The 14,378-nt window shown below is 39.8% G+C and overlaps 2 protein-coding genes across 5 annotated transcripts in view; both read right to left on the reverse strand.

Annotated features, from left to right (window-relative positions):
- The window catches only part of SLC9B2 (solute carrier family 9, subfamily B (NHA2, cation proton antiporter 2), member 2), a 57,071-nt gene extending 48,120 nt beyond the window's left edge, over window positions 1–8,951 (reverse strand). For 2 of the 4 annotated variants that reach the window (XM_011992284.1, XM_011992287.1), the window contains exon 1: window positions 7,761–8,786. The gene's annotated coding sequence lies outside the window, so the exon portion shown is untranslated. Of the gene's footprint in view, window positions 1–7,760 lie in introns of all 4 variants that reach the window. The other 2 variants (XM_011992285.1, XM_011992286.1) reach the window with 2 other exon arrangements.
- Window positions 8,952–9,673: 722 nt separating this feature from the next.
- Window positions 9,674–14,378, reverse strand: part of BDH2 (3-hydroxybutyrate dehydrogenase, type 2) — a 22,668-nt gene continuing 17,963 nt past the window's right edge. Inside the window, 3 exon segments of the mRNA XM_011992283.1 lie at window positions 9,674–10,846; window positions 11,160–11,617; window positions 13,932–14,024. Coding sequence (XP_011847673.1) covers window positions 11,564–11,617; window positions 13,932–14,024 — 147 coding nt within the window. The 3' untranslated portion in view covers window positions 9,674–10,846; window positions 11,160–11,563.

Raw genomic sequence — 14,378 nt, forward strand, 5'->3', positions numbered from 1 at the left:
AACCCCATCTCTACTAAAAATACAAAAATTAACTGGGCATGGTGGCAGCCACCTCTAATCCCAGCTACTTGAGGCAGGAGAATCTCTTGAACTTGGGAGATCGTGCCACTGCACTCCAGCCCAAGTGATAGAGTAAGGCTCTGTCCCCCTCTAAAAATAAAAAGAAAAAATTATGTTAGTATATTTTGTGTTTAAAAGGCACTAAAATAGATAGTACAATTTAGAGATTTTGTTTAAACAGAATGTTAAACTAAACAAAAATTTGGTATTTAATAAAATAGGTGTCAGTTATCCAGAAAATTAATTTAAGTGAAATGCTTTGTTTTTCAAAACAGTGCTGGTAAAACGAAATATTGTATGTAATGAATCTTATTTTCTCATTATATTCATGGAAGTCTTTTAAAATCCCAACATTAAACTACTTCTTAGGTACCAGAGAAGGTTCAAGAGAACTGTTAAAAATTTATCTGAGACACTGGGTGTCTGTGATTGAAAAATTAAAAAGTAGGAGAAATATAGAGAAACTAGATGGTTTCTAAGTAACTAAGAATCACAGATTAATGGAATAATAATAGTTGGGAAGCCCTTTAGAACCGAACTAGGCCTACCTCTTTAATATTTAAATGAGAAAATTAAAGTTTAGAGAAGCTAGTTTTTCTCAACGCAGCCAATATCGGCCTCATAATAAAACTATAAAAGTTTGTATAATGAGATAGTTCTTTAATTTATATCTTTGACTTCATGTCATTTCTACCAAGTCACTGCATTGCATTTTTTTAGTTTCTGCTATAATTCGTTTAAAATCCTACTCATATATGCCCACATACACCTGTAAGTTTGAAAACACATGCTGAAAGTAAATGCAAATATTTTTATTTTCTACCTTGCATCATCTTCAGCTTTACACTTTCCCATTTTTACAAATGTTATAGAGTTTATTATAAGCAAAAGAGTTATTAATCCATTTAGACTGTACAACGTTGGTGGCATGACACATTTTGTTTACATATTTTGAATTATTGGTGCCAGTGTGGTGGCTCATGCCTATAATCACAGTACTTTGGGAGGTCAAAGTAAAAGGCTGTCTTGAATTGAGTTCAGGATGAGCCTGGGCAACATAGCAAAACACTGTCTCCACAAAAAAATTAGAAATTAGCAGGGAATAGTGGTCTGTGCCTGTAGCCCTAGCTACTTGTGAGGCTTAGATGGAAGGACTGCTTTAGCCCTGGAGGTTGAGGCTGCAGTGAGTCATAACTGTACCACTGCACTCAGCCTGGGCAACAGAATGAGACCCTGTCTCACAAAAAGAAAAATAAATGAAGTATTCATCAATAGACTAAAAGATAACTTGCCATTTAGGCATGTTTTAAGATTCTAAGAATTAAGGAGCTTTTCTTTTTAAAAAATTCCAGTTCAACTGAGATGCTCTGAGAGACTTTTGTATATCAGAAAATTATATTGAGAACTAGGAAGGCAAGGTATCTTTTAGATAAGGGGTCCACAACCCCAGGGCCATGGACTGGTATCATGTGGTCTGTCAGGAACTGGTCCACACAGCAGGAAGTGAGCAGCGGGCAGGTGAGCCAGCAAAGCTTCATCTGTATTTACAGCCACTCCCCATCACTAGCATTACTGCCTGAGCTTCGCCTCCTGTCAGATCAGAAGCAGCATTAGATTCTCACAGGTGTGTGAACCCTATCGTGAGCTGCGCATGTGAGGCATCTAGGTTGCACACTCCTTATGAGAATCTAATGCCTGATGATCTGTTACTGTCTTCCATCACCAACAGATGGGACTGTCTAGTTGCAGGAAAACAAGCTCAGGGCTCCCACTGATTCTATATTATGGTGAGTTATAAAATTATTTCATTATATATTATAATGTAATAATAACAGAAATAAAGCGCACAATAAATATAATGCACTTGATATCCTCCCGAAGCCATCCCCATCTTCCTGGGTCCAAGGGAAAATTGTCTTCCATGAAACTGGTCCCTGGTGCCAAAATGGTTGAGAACTGCTGTTTTAGATAAACACTAAAAGTGCCTGTATGCAGAAACAAAAGATTTTTTCTGCTTCTGAATGAAATGAAGATATTGCATTATTTAAACTGATAAATAACCTGTACATTATATTAGAAAAAACTTGATCTGTTTCAAATGACAAAATTTTATAGATCTTAGAAATTCAGTAAATAACATGAATTTAGTCAAGGTTCTACGGCTCAAATACAGAATCCAACAGAAGAGTGAGGTCTGGCTTAAGCAAAGGGACTCGGGTGTTACGACTATCGTGACTGCCCACTTGCTCATCGGTTAGTAGGTGAGGTGTTTTCTAAAAATACTTGCGAAGGCTGCAGCCCATTCATGCCTTTCTCTAGCATACCCAATATTCAGAGTTTCCTACGGGACTGATTCCCGTATTTAGAGACTCTCTTGGCTTAATTTGAACGTTATCTTCTAGTATCAGGGTCATATGCCACCAAAATCATAGAGATATGAAGTTGAAATAAAGTTTTCTTGGCTGGGCATGGTGGCTCACGCCTGTAATCCCAGCACTTTGGGAGGCTGAGGTGGGCAGATCCCCTGAGGTCAGGAGTTCAAGACCAGCCTGGCCAACATGGTAAAACCCGATATCTACTAAACAAATACAAAAATTAGCTGGGCATGGTGGCGGGCACCTGTAATCCCAGCTGTAAGCTGAGGCAGGAGAATCGTTTGAACCTGGGAGGCGGAGGTTGCAGTGAGCTGAGATCAGGCCACTGCACTCCAGCCTGGGTGACACAGCAAGACTCTGAATAAAAAATAAAAAAGAAAAAAAAAAAGTTTTCTTAATCTTTTCTCCTCACTTGAAAGAAAACTGTCCTTAAGAGATCAAGAATGCAAGCAGTTTGATATATGTACCTGTTATGGAATAAACAGAAAAAAAAATCCTTTCACAGCGTTGCCTTTGGGAAGGGAAATGGAGGAGGAGTGGCTGGACTTTCATTTTTATTTTCTACATTATTAAGACTTAATAGGATTTTCTTATATAATTTTAAATACTTTTTTTTTTTGAGATGGATTCTCGCTTTGTCACCCAGGCTGGAGTGCAGTGGCATGATCTTGGCTCACTTCAACCTCCGCCTCCTGGGTTCAGGTGATTCTCCTGCCTTGGCCTCCCAAGTAGCTGGGACTAGAGGCATGCGCCACCATACCTGGCTAATTTTATATTTTTGTTAGAGATGGGGTTTCACTATGTTGGCCAGAATGGTCTCAAACTCCTGACCTTAGCCTCCTAAAGTGCTGAGATTAGAGATGTGAGCCACTCTGCCCGGCCCAAATTTTAAATACATTTAAAAATAATCTACGCAATTCCCAAAGCTTTAGAGAAAGGAAAATGATATCACATTTCTTGGTAATATTTTTCATAGATACAGTCTGGTGATTTGATTTGAGGTAACTTAATTCCACATGCCACAATTTAAAATCATTTTTTGTAGTTGTGATTTTCAAAGATGAGTAACTGCCTAGAATCACCAATAGCAGTGGTTTTCAAAATTTTCGAGTTTGGTTTTCATTTTGTTGTTGTTGTTGTTGTTGTTGTTGTTGAGAGAGTTTCACTGTTTTGCCCAGGCTGGAGTGCAGTGGCGAGATCTCAGCTCACTGCAACCTCTGCCTTCTGGTTTCAAGCTATTCTCCTGCCTCAGCCTCCCGAGTAGCTGGAATTACAGGTGCTGGCCACGATGCCCAGCTAATTTTTCTATTTTTAGTAGAGACGGGGTTTCACCATGTTGGCCAGACTGGTCTCGAATTCCTGACCTCATGATCTGCTGGGATTACAGGCATAAGCCACCGCACCCGGCCCTGGTCTTTATATCTTTATGTCAAATATCTTCCATCAAATGAAACCTAATCCTTAAATCCTACAAACGGAATGAATAAGGCGGTGCTGCAGGAGCCCTGTCTACTCACCCCTGTTCCTTCTGGCAAGTGAAGCATACTTTGGAAACCATTTCTGTAAATATGTTTTCACATAGAGAGATATTTGTCAAATGTTCTCTTTTTCAAATTATCTTACTAATCTAAATGTTTACAAGTACTTTCTGTAATATTCCAGAAGAAATAAAGAAACTATCAACTTGCAAATGTCCATAGGCTCTCAGTCAAGTAAAATAGACTTACTGCTATCATTTTAGTTACCGCTAAAAAATATGGATAAAGACTTTTTATTCTTGCTATTTGCCACCTGTGATTTGGATAGGCTGACATTTAAAGGGGTAATCTTATGGAATATTTACATATATTGCTTGCTATGGTTTGAATGCTTGTGTTCCTCCAAAATTCAGATTTTGGAATGTAACTGCCAAGGTGATGGTATTAAGAGGGAGGTACTTTGGGGAAGTGATTAAGTCACCAGCACTCAACCCTCATGAATGGAACTAGTGCTCTTATAAAAGAGGTCAAAGGGAGCAGCCTAGTCCCTTTGGCTCTTTCCCTTCCACCAGACTAATGCATAACACAGCATTAGTCTCTTCCTCCATGTGAAGAACACATGGCAAGAAGGCACCATCTTACAAGCAGAGATCAAGTCCGTATCAGACATCAAATCTAATAGGCACTTGGATCTTGGACTTCCCAGCCTCCAGAACTATGAGAAATAAATTTCGATTATTTAGTTTGTGGTATTTTGTTATAGTAACAAAAATGGACTAAGACATTGCCAGAGTACTCTGGGTTGTATTCATGCCTTTGAAAGTGCATCACTGTGATTGTTCAATACTCTGTAATGATCGTAATAACAATAATCTCCTACCTTTGTGTTCATCCATTCATGTGTTGAACGTATAGGTTCTTAGTCTCATATAGTATTTCTATATAGAACATACAGAAACATTCCAGTTTCTGTATTTGCTGAACAACACTGATCTAATGCTCATTTTCCAAAAGGAGCCCTACCCAGCAACGAGGAATTCAGATCAGGCTCAGAGTAGGGCTTAACATTTTCTTAGACAATTAATTGCTAAAATGACTAACAACATTTCCCTGGATGAGAACTACCTTATCTGAAAGACTTAGGTGTATCAAATACATGGAGCCAAGTTACCACAGGAAAACAACCGCTATTTTATTTGGTTAATTGATTTAGTAATTCCATTGACTCATGAAGCAAAACACTACATAATGAGATAAGAATAAAAGGAAATTACCCCTACCTAAGAAGGGACCCAATACTTGCTTTCATTCTTTCTATTCTCTCCCCTCACCAAAGTGAAATAGATTTAGTAAAAGTTTAAAATATTATTTCTAGGTCCACTAAAATCAGAATCTACAGAGACTGAATCTACCCCAAGTGGGATAGACATGACTTACTGCCTGTCTAAATGCCAAGTATGCAGGTATACCAGCAGGTCCCTTCCCCAGCCCTAGGGATAAGTCACGATTGGTGTAAATCAATCTCTGTAACACCATTCCTCTTTGCCACTTATTGGCTAAGGACTGAGCATGATTCATTTCTTGCCATTGGAATTTGTAGGCAAGATTATTGGGGCATATTACATAAGATTTTCCTTCTTAATAAAGACAGAGAGACAGGAGGAAAATCCTCTCCTCTTTTTGTCTTTAAATGACCAGGTGAAGAGGCAAGGGAAGTTGGGATTGTGGATGGGTTTCTTGGGACAATTCTAGCAGCCGTCATTCACCCATGAAGAAAAGTCAAGATTAGCTGAAGACAGAAAGCAACCTAGAGCCCTGATATTATTGAGCTACTGAACAAACCCTGGACCCACCTACCTTCAAACATCTTCATGTATGAGAACAGTAAATCTGTATTTTTGAAGGGAGTTTTGGCTGGATATCCTGTTACTTGCAGCCAAAAGCATCCTAACCAATATAACAGGTGATTTTGTTGCAGAACCATCCCTGAGAAGCCCTGATGAACGCGGTGATGAGGAACCTCTGTCTTATAAACTTTAGCTTCTATCTAGCTTCTTGATACAGTGCAAAATCATCATAGACAATGAATGATCAGACTACTGCCTTTGTATTGAAATTTCTCAAAAAGGTCCAGAAAATAACATTTTAGAACGTTAAAAATTAGTGCCAAAGTTTTCACTGCCATTCTTTTAGTCAAGAGAAATTATTTGGATTGTAAGATTATGTATTTCCCCTCCTCTACCCTGAAGTTAAATTATAATATTTGAATACTGAATGAAGAAAACTTGGACTTATAAACATTTGGTGGTTTTCCAAATTTCCTCTCATGAAACAAAACAACAGCAATAAAATATCACTATTACTGCTGCCGGGAGTTTCATTTCTGCTTTTTCTATTTGAAAAAATTCAAAATCTAACTCAAATGTCACCTTCTCAGTATTTCCTAACTCCAACATTGACAAACTGTCTCCCTCGTTCTCCTCTCTGAAGATTCATTCATTCATTCAACAAACAAGAGCTATTAAGCTCTTGTTATGTCCTAGTCCTTGAGCTGAGGATTCAGAAGTGAACAGTCTTAAATAGTTCCTATATTCAGATCTTGCAATCTCGTTAGAGGATGATAAATGATTCCTAAGCAATCAATGAACTATGGTTAAGTTTCAATTTTAGACACATGAGAAACAACCCCATCTCTTAATAAGTTTCATATCCTTTTCTTTTCTTCTTCTTTTTTTTTTTTTTTTTTGTGACAGAGTCTTGCTCTGTCACCCAGGCTGGAGTGCAGTGGCACAATCTTGGCTCACTGCAACCTCTGCCTTCTGGGTTCAAGCGATTCTCCTGCCTCAGCCTCCGGAATAGCTGGGATTATGGGCATGCACCACAATGCCCAGCTAATTTTTACATTTTTAGTAGAGATGGGGTTTCACCATGGTGGCTAGGCTGGTCTCAAATGCCTGACCTCGGGTGACATGCCCACCTCGGCCTCCCAAAGCCGTAACAAGTTTCTATGGTGTGCTAGGCACAAGAGTAACAAAGATGACCAAGATGCAGTCTGCCCTTTAAGGGAGGGTCAGAGACTGATACGTATTTACCAAAATCGTTTACTCTTCTGCCTGGGTCCATAGTACATTTCCAGTCTCCCTTGCAGGTCAGTGTGGCACGTGACTGAAGTCTGGTCAATGGGATGTGGGCATAAATAGTATGTGATTTCCAGTCCTCACCCATAAGAAACAATCCTCATGCAACCCTCTAATAGCTTTTCTTTTTCTGTCCGTTGCCTGGAAACTAAGGACTCCAAGGTCTTAGGGGATGGCAAAGCCGTAATATAAAAGGAGTTTTCGTTCCTGAATAATTGAGTAGAAGGCCATGGAAACTAAGGACTCCAAGGTCTTAGGGGATGCAAAGTCATAATATAAAAGGAGTTTGGGTTCCTGAATAATTGAATAGAAGGCCAACAGCTGAACACGTGAATGGACTTGACATGAACGAGAAATAAGCCTGAACTATGTTTAGTTACTGAGATTTTGTACTTTATCTCTTACAGCAGCTACTGCTGTCTTAAGGTTATATTCTTCAGTCAACAGCATTTGATGATTCTTAGCACCTCGAGGATGCTAACCCAGTCCACAAAGGCAACATCCTCTGGTTAATCTGAGAACTGAAATAAAAGCAAGCAAGAAAAACCCACGCCAACACCTGACAACAGTAAACAGGCACGCGCGAGTCACCCGGTGTATAAACAGAAAAGGCTGGGCCCTCGCTCGCGTCTCCGGCCCAGCAGGCCTGCAGGGTCCCCGCCGCGGACGCAGGGTTTATTTTTACCCTTAGTGTCTCTGGGGCCTGTCACCTGGCAGTCTCCGGCGGAGTCGACCAGGCTCCGTCTGAACGATTAGAAAGGAGCCGCTGGGGAGGCAGCGGAGCCTGGTCTAGCCACCCCGCTCTGGGGTTCCCGGTTCGCGCATCGTCCCAAGCAGAGCCGGGAGACTGCGGCGACTGCAGATAACCGGCCTCAGGGCGCGGCACCGCGTGTAGGCAGCCCCGCCTTTCGCACATACCCGCTGGGCGACTCCGCGCCGGGAGGTCCGACCCGTCGGCTCCCATACAGGCTCTGGAGTAAGCATGGGCTGGTCTGGGGCCCGCAGCGGCAGCCCCGTGTGCCTTCCGCCGGGTTTCGGGTCGGGCGGCGCGGGTGCAGAGCCGCGTGCGATGCCAGAGGCGCGTGGCTTCCCCCGGAAAGGTGGTGCCAGGCCGACCACGTACCGGCCCACGTCCCGGGGCCTCAAGCGGCACCGCGCGGCCTTTCAGCTGCTTATCCTCACTGGGTGGGTCCTCAAGCTTCTGCGGCCAGGACCAGCGAGCTCCCGGGGAAGCTACCCGGAAAGCTTACCCAGAGAGCTCAGACCCAGGCGCCGAGTCTTCCCGGAGATGACGAGACCCCGCGCGAGGAGCCCAGCGCAGGCTCCTCGGGACTCCGCGGCGCAGGTCGGGCAGCCCATTGCTTGTTTTATCGTTCCCGAAACCAACCTCTAAGTTGTTTATCAGTCCTCCACCTTTTAGCTGTACTTCTTAGAAGGGTCTTCTCAGCTGCGGTGGGAAGATAGGATTCTTTCTTAAAGTGACCAATTAAATGGCGGGATAAAAGACTTGTTCTGCCCCCACCTTTATTGCTTAACACCTGCCCTTCTTGCTGTATTTTAGATTTTTAACGCTTCTATCAGCAGTGTGATTCTATTTCATTTAATTCTCATTTCATGTTTGTGTCTTCCTTTTCTCTGTATTTCCTCTTCTGTGTGTGAAGACGCGCGCACCCCTTACCTGTTTTTCACTCCTGTAAGCAAGTGCCAATCTTAATCACCGCTTTTCAAGCAAGGAAGATTATCCTCAAATTTCTCCACCAGACAGAAACCATTCATTCTTGTCTCTCAGGTCCTCTTTTGTGATGAACCTATTGGATAGGTCCCATCCAATACCCTTCTTCAGATCATCTGAAATGATTATTTTCCTAAACTGAACTCTTCTCTCCTAAAGCTTGCAAAAATTTCTAGTGACATTCAGTTTCCTCTTACCACAGGAATGACATACATTTTTCCTTTTAGTCATATGTACTTCATTAATATATCACCTGATTTGATTAACATGACTTTGAAGAAGATTGAATTTTTTGGCTAGATTTTACTTCGTTTTTATGGCTGATAGTGTTTATAAAAATGTTTTATAGTTTATGGTCAGCTCTGAGAAAGACTAACTCAGGTCATTTGTTAATGTTGGAGCCCATTTTGTAGAATTTATTGTGCATTTATTTAAAATTCATTTGTTCATATCTATACATATATTATACATGTATACCTGCTCACAGCGTAAAGTATATCATGACCTACTTATAAGAGTCAGTGTTCTGTGAATTCACTGGAGAAGTTACAGCATTTTGATTATGATACACGAAAAGAAACCGAAGTCATTTAGCTTAACTCCTTAATTTCATAAACCAGAAAACTAAAATCCAAGATAGATTGGGTGACTTGGTCTAGATCACAAATCAAAGTTATCCATAATTCAGTAGTGTAATGCCTGGTCCAAAACCTCAGAGATAATCTTATAATCAATGAACTCTTTCAGAATGCTAGTCAAAATGTCCCTTTGTGTGAATTTTAATGTACCTTCATCAACTGAATGATATTCTTCCCCATACATAAAGTGTTATCTTTTCATTGTCCATTTCAAAATTTTCCTTGTTAATATTAAAGTTCTAGGAAAAAAGGCTAAGAATAACTGCACATTTATTATCTCAGTGTGTATCATACCATTTGGTCCTTTGAGGTTGCAACAAGTAAAAAACAAACATAAAACCCTTAAAATAAAAAGAAAAAACTTTGCACTGACAATGTTATAGAATTATCATCCATAAATTTACTTATTTTCTTGAAAAATTTATTTTCTTTAATTTCATTTGTTTCCTGTTATATGATTTGTATTTAAATTTACATTTATTTATCCAGAGACTATGCCCAAATTTTATGTCTTCTTGTCTGTTATCCTGGAGTTTGGTAAAGAAATCTGTACTTAATTTAAAAAAGAAATCCCTCTAACTGAAAATATTGTCAGTTAGCTAACTATATATTTCTTAGGCCCATGTCAAGTTATCATTGCTTATTTTAATAAAGATTGTTTAGACTAAGAAAATAGTATTTAATTAATAAGGGATGGCATCTGTTAAGTATAAACACTGGATTATTTTTCATAACAGATCAACAATATAGTTTTGAGGCTGAACTCTTTTACTCCTTTTACTGTAAGTTATTGAAGCCAAACTCCTTCCTACCGTTGTTCATTTATGATGGTGTAAAATTTTTAAATTAGGATCTACATACAGAACAATGCAGAATTACATAAAAATATTTGAATATTGAAAAATAAAGTGGAAATTATTATTATTCAGGTACAGGGTCTTGCTCTGTCACCCTGGAGTGCAGTGGAATGATTACAGCTCACTACAGCCTCAAATTCTTGGGCTCAAGCAATCCTCCTGCCTTAGCCTCCCTATGTTAACCAGGCTGGTCTTGGACTTCTGGCAGCAAGTGATCCTCCTGCCCTGGCCTCCTAAATTGCAGGAATTATAGGCATGAGCTACCATGCCTAGTCCTGAAATTACTATCGTCTTCCTTAACACCCCCCCCCAAAAAAACCCATAAGCTTCCTTTTTTTCTTCATATTTACATTTTAATTGTATATGCTGCAATGGGCTATTTGTATCACCCGAAAGTCAAGTGTTGAAATCCTAACCCCCAATATGATACATTAGGAGGTAGGGCCTTTGGGAGGTAATCAGGTCACAAGGGTAGCACCCTCATGAACAGGATTAGTATCCTTATAAAAAGACAAGAGCTTGCTTTTTTTCTCTGCTCTTGCTATGTGAGGCTATAGCAAGAAGATGACCTGGCCTGGCGCGGTGGCTCACGCCTGTAATCTCAGCACTTTGGGAGGTGGGGAGGCAGGAGGATCACGAGGTCAGGAGATCGAGACCATCCTGGCTACACGGTGAAACCCTGTCTCTACTGAAAATACAGAAAAATTAGCCAGGCATGGTGGCAGGCGCCTGTAGTCCCAGCTACTCCTATGCTGAGGCGGGAGAATGGAGTGAACCCAGGAGGCGGAGCTTGCAGTGAACCAAGATCGCACCACTGTACTCCAGCCTGGGAGACAGCAAGACTCTGTCTAAAAAAAAAAAAAAAAAAAAAAAGAAGATGACCATCTGCAAACCAGGAAGTGGGCCCTAACCAGATACCATATGTGCTGGCACCCTCCGGACTGAAAAACAAATGTTTGTTGTGTATGACACTCAGTCTATGGTAATTTGTTATAGCAGCCCAAAGTGACTAAGACAGATGCTTACAAATCGAGATTTATTTTAAAAACTATTCTCTTGCTATGAGTTCAATATTTTTATTTCTTTACAATGATTTCAGAAGATATTACAAAGAGATTAATATACCTAAAGAATCAGACTCTTGCAAACAGTGACATCATTAAAAAGGGCTGATTTTCATTAACATATGATTAACAGGAAAGAGATGATTGGTGAGTTTTCTTCATAACCAGGTTCACTGTGGATAGGAAGGGCCTGCCTTCCTTCCCACCATGGAGATCCTAAAATCACAAGCTCCAGCCTCCATCAATGATGACAGGGTTACCAGTTACATAAGCAGACTGCAGTGATAAACATAAGGAGACAGAACAATTAACCAGGTTTGATACAGGCTGTATTTTCAAATTTTCCTATGACTAAGATAACTAAACAATTTACTCTTGTCCTAACAGGAAACCTCACTTAAACACTTAATTCAGGGAAATCCAAATTAACGTTTGGTTGATTGAGAACTGCTGAGTGTCCTGTGATCTGGAACTAAATGGCCTCTGGCTGGGGTCTAAGCACCTGTCACTGTTAGGTATTTGGTCTCAGAATCCCCGAATTAAGGAACGGTGATGTATAGCCATTCCCCAAATTAGGGTATAGACGAAAAGCACATTTTCATTTTGAAACTCAGAACTATTCAAAACTAGCTAAGCTTTATGCCACTAATAAATTTTTGAACATAAGTGTATCAGTCATAAAATGGTCATATTAATGACCAGTTTAAAAAAAAAAGGCAGCATGTATTTAGTTGATCAATATAAGTGGATAATTCTAGGATCTGAAGCACACTAAATGTGTTTTTAAAATTTACATGAATAATAATAATAACTATAATCTATTAAGCTATAAAAATATTCTATATTAGTTTCAGATATCCAAATCTCTATAAAACTGAGGGATTTAAAAAATAATTACTGATTTATTCTCATAAATTTTTCATTTTCTAAATAAGGCTGAAGTGATCTTTTTGGTAGAAGTTTAAAAATCTTCTAACTTAAAATGGATAATAAAAACTCAAACAGTCTAAATTCATCTAAAGCCTGAAACAATGGAAGAGGATGTAAGGACATCATAATGAATAGATAAATTTTAAGAGTTCAATATATAAAAGCTGATCATATACAGTAGGTGAACTAGGGAGTTATTAGTCACTTTACCAAAGAAATACATCCAACTCCCCCAAGTTCTCTTAAAAGGCAAGCTCTGTTACGCATATGAACTCCTCTGGAAACTTCTAAAAAGCCAAAGGTATTTTGTAGCACATGTCAAGCCAGAACACTTCCAAATATTTTGTAACCTAAGCTCTGGCTAACTAAGGGTAATTTAGCTTATCAGCAGTACCCAAATCAAATGAGCTCTTCTGAAGATATGGATTCAGAGAAATCACAAAGGCTCATGTGCTTCTCCTTTAAACATTTGTCTATTAATCTCCCCAGCTATTAACAATTGTTGTTAATAATTGGGAGAAGTTCTGAGAAGAAACTGCACTGTTATGGAAACATTTCAATCCCTGTATTTGTCACATTCACCAACTATCTGGTGTGCACCAAGTTACTGGGAAGAGGAGTTATCAGTTGTTCCCTCCTCACTTCCACCTAGTCCCCTTTCCTTCCCTCTTCTCACACATTACAGTTCCTTGTTCACGTAGTATTCAGAGACATAAAACGGAGGAGGAGGTTCTTGTGTTTTATACCTTATAAACATCATTTTTGCTTTCATCTTAAGCCATTTAAAAGTATACAATGGCCATTAAGGAAAAAACTGTTAAACAGATGCAAAGTGGAAGAGATTAAATTAGGAATTTCCATACACAATAACAAGTAAAAATTTTAAAAATATGTATTTATTTTGAGATGGAGTCTCGCTGTGTTGCCCAGGCTGGAGTGCAGTGGCGCAATCTCGGCTCACTGCAGTCTCCGCCTACCTGGTTCAAGCGATTCTCCTGCCTTAGCCTCCCGAGTAGCTGGCGGGCTGCCACCACACCCGGCTATTTTCTGTTTTCAGTAGAGACGGGGTTTCACCATGTTGGCCAGGCTGGTCTGAAACTCCGGAACTCAGGTGATCCGCCTGCCTCGACCTCCCAAAGTGCTGGGATTACAGGCGTGAGCCACCATGCCCGGCCATAAGTAAGAATTAATAGAGAAAAAAGAGCCAGTGGAATTCTCCCAAACAAGTCACAAGTAAGACTAAAACACCACATGCCAATTCTGTGTCCACTGAACACAAATCTGCTTAATCTTCTCCCCATTTCACTTAAAGCTCTTAAAATCCTAGAGGTTCATTTGTTTGACTTGAATTTAATCAGGGTTTCCCCAGTTATAATTTTTGAAAGGAACTGTCTCTCAGAAAATTGAGCACTTTAACTTTTTTAGTCCTCCTTTTTGTTTGCTACAAGATTTTATGTAAAGCTGAATAAGGAAGAGTTAGTGGCTCACATCAAAGTGGTCTTTCTTTGAGCAAATTAAATGAGAACTTATCCCTATCTTATAAATGTAGCATCTTAGCATATATATGCCATAAACTCTCTAAAAGGATATTATTTTGATGAGCAAATTGTGGTCAAATGTGATTGGGGACAATGAACTCCTTGGGAAGAATAGCGCTTACTTCATCAGAAGCCAAATACACGCAGAGCATGGCTATTTCTTCTGCAGTTGCAAATCTTCCCGTCTTTTGTCTCTTCAGGAAATCATTCCGTGCCTGTGACCAGAGACCATACCAGACATCAGTGATGGTAGCAGCTGTATCTGCTCACCTGCATCTTCTTCAAGGAGTTAAAGGCAAGAGAATCCACTGGCTTGCTGCCTTGATGAATAATCAGCTAGGGTTATGGTGATTCTGTTGCCAAAGTTAATTGTTTGTGTTATATTAAAACCCACAGATATTGTGACAGATCAGAAAGCTAATATTAAAGGATGAAGGCATTTTTTTCATCTTCAAAAATTGTGGTAAAGTATACAGAATATAAAATTCACTATCTTAACCATTTTAAGTGTATAGTAGTTCAATAGTGTTATGTACATGCACACTGTTGTGCCACCATCACCAGTGTCC

This window comes from Mandrillus leucophaeus, unplaced genomic scaffold, assembly GCF_000951045.1.
Source record: "Mandrillus leucophaeus isolate KB7577 unplaced genomic scaffold, Mleu.le_1.0 Scaffold409, whole genome shotgun sequence".
Classification (NCBI taxonomy): domain Eukaryota; kingdom Metazoa; phylum Chordata; class Mammalia; order Primates; family Cercopithecidae; genus Mandrillus; species Mandrillus leucophaeus.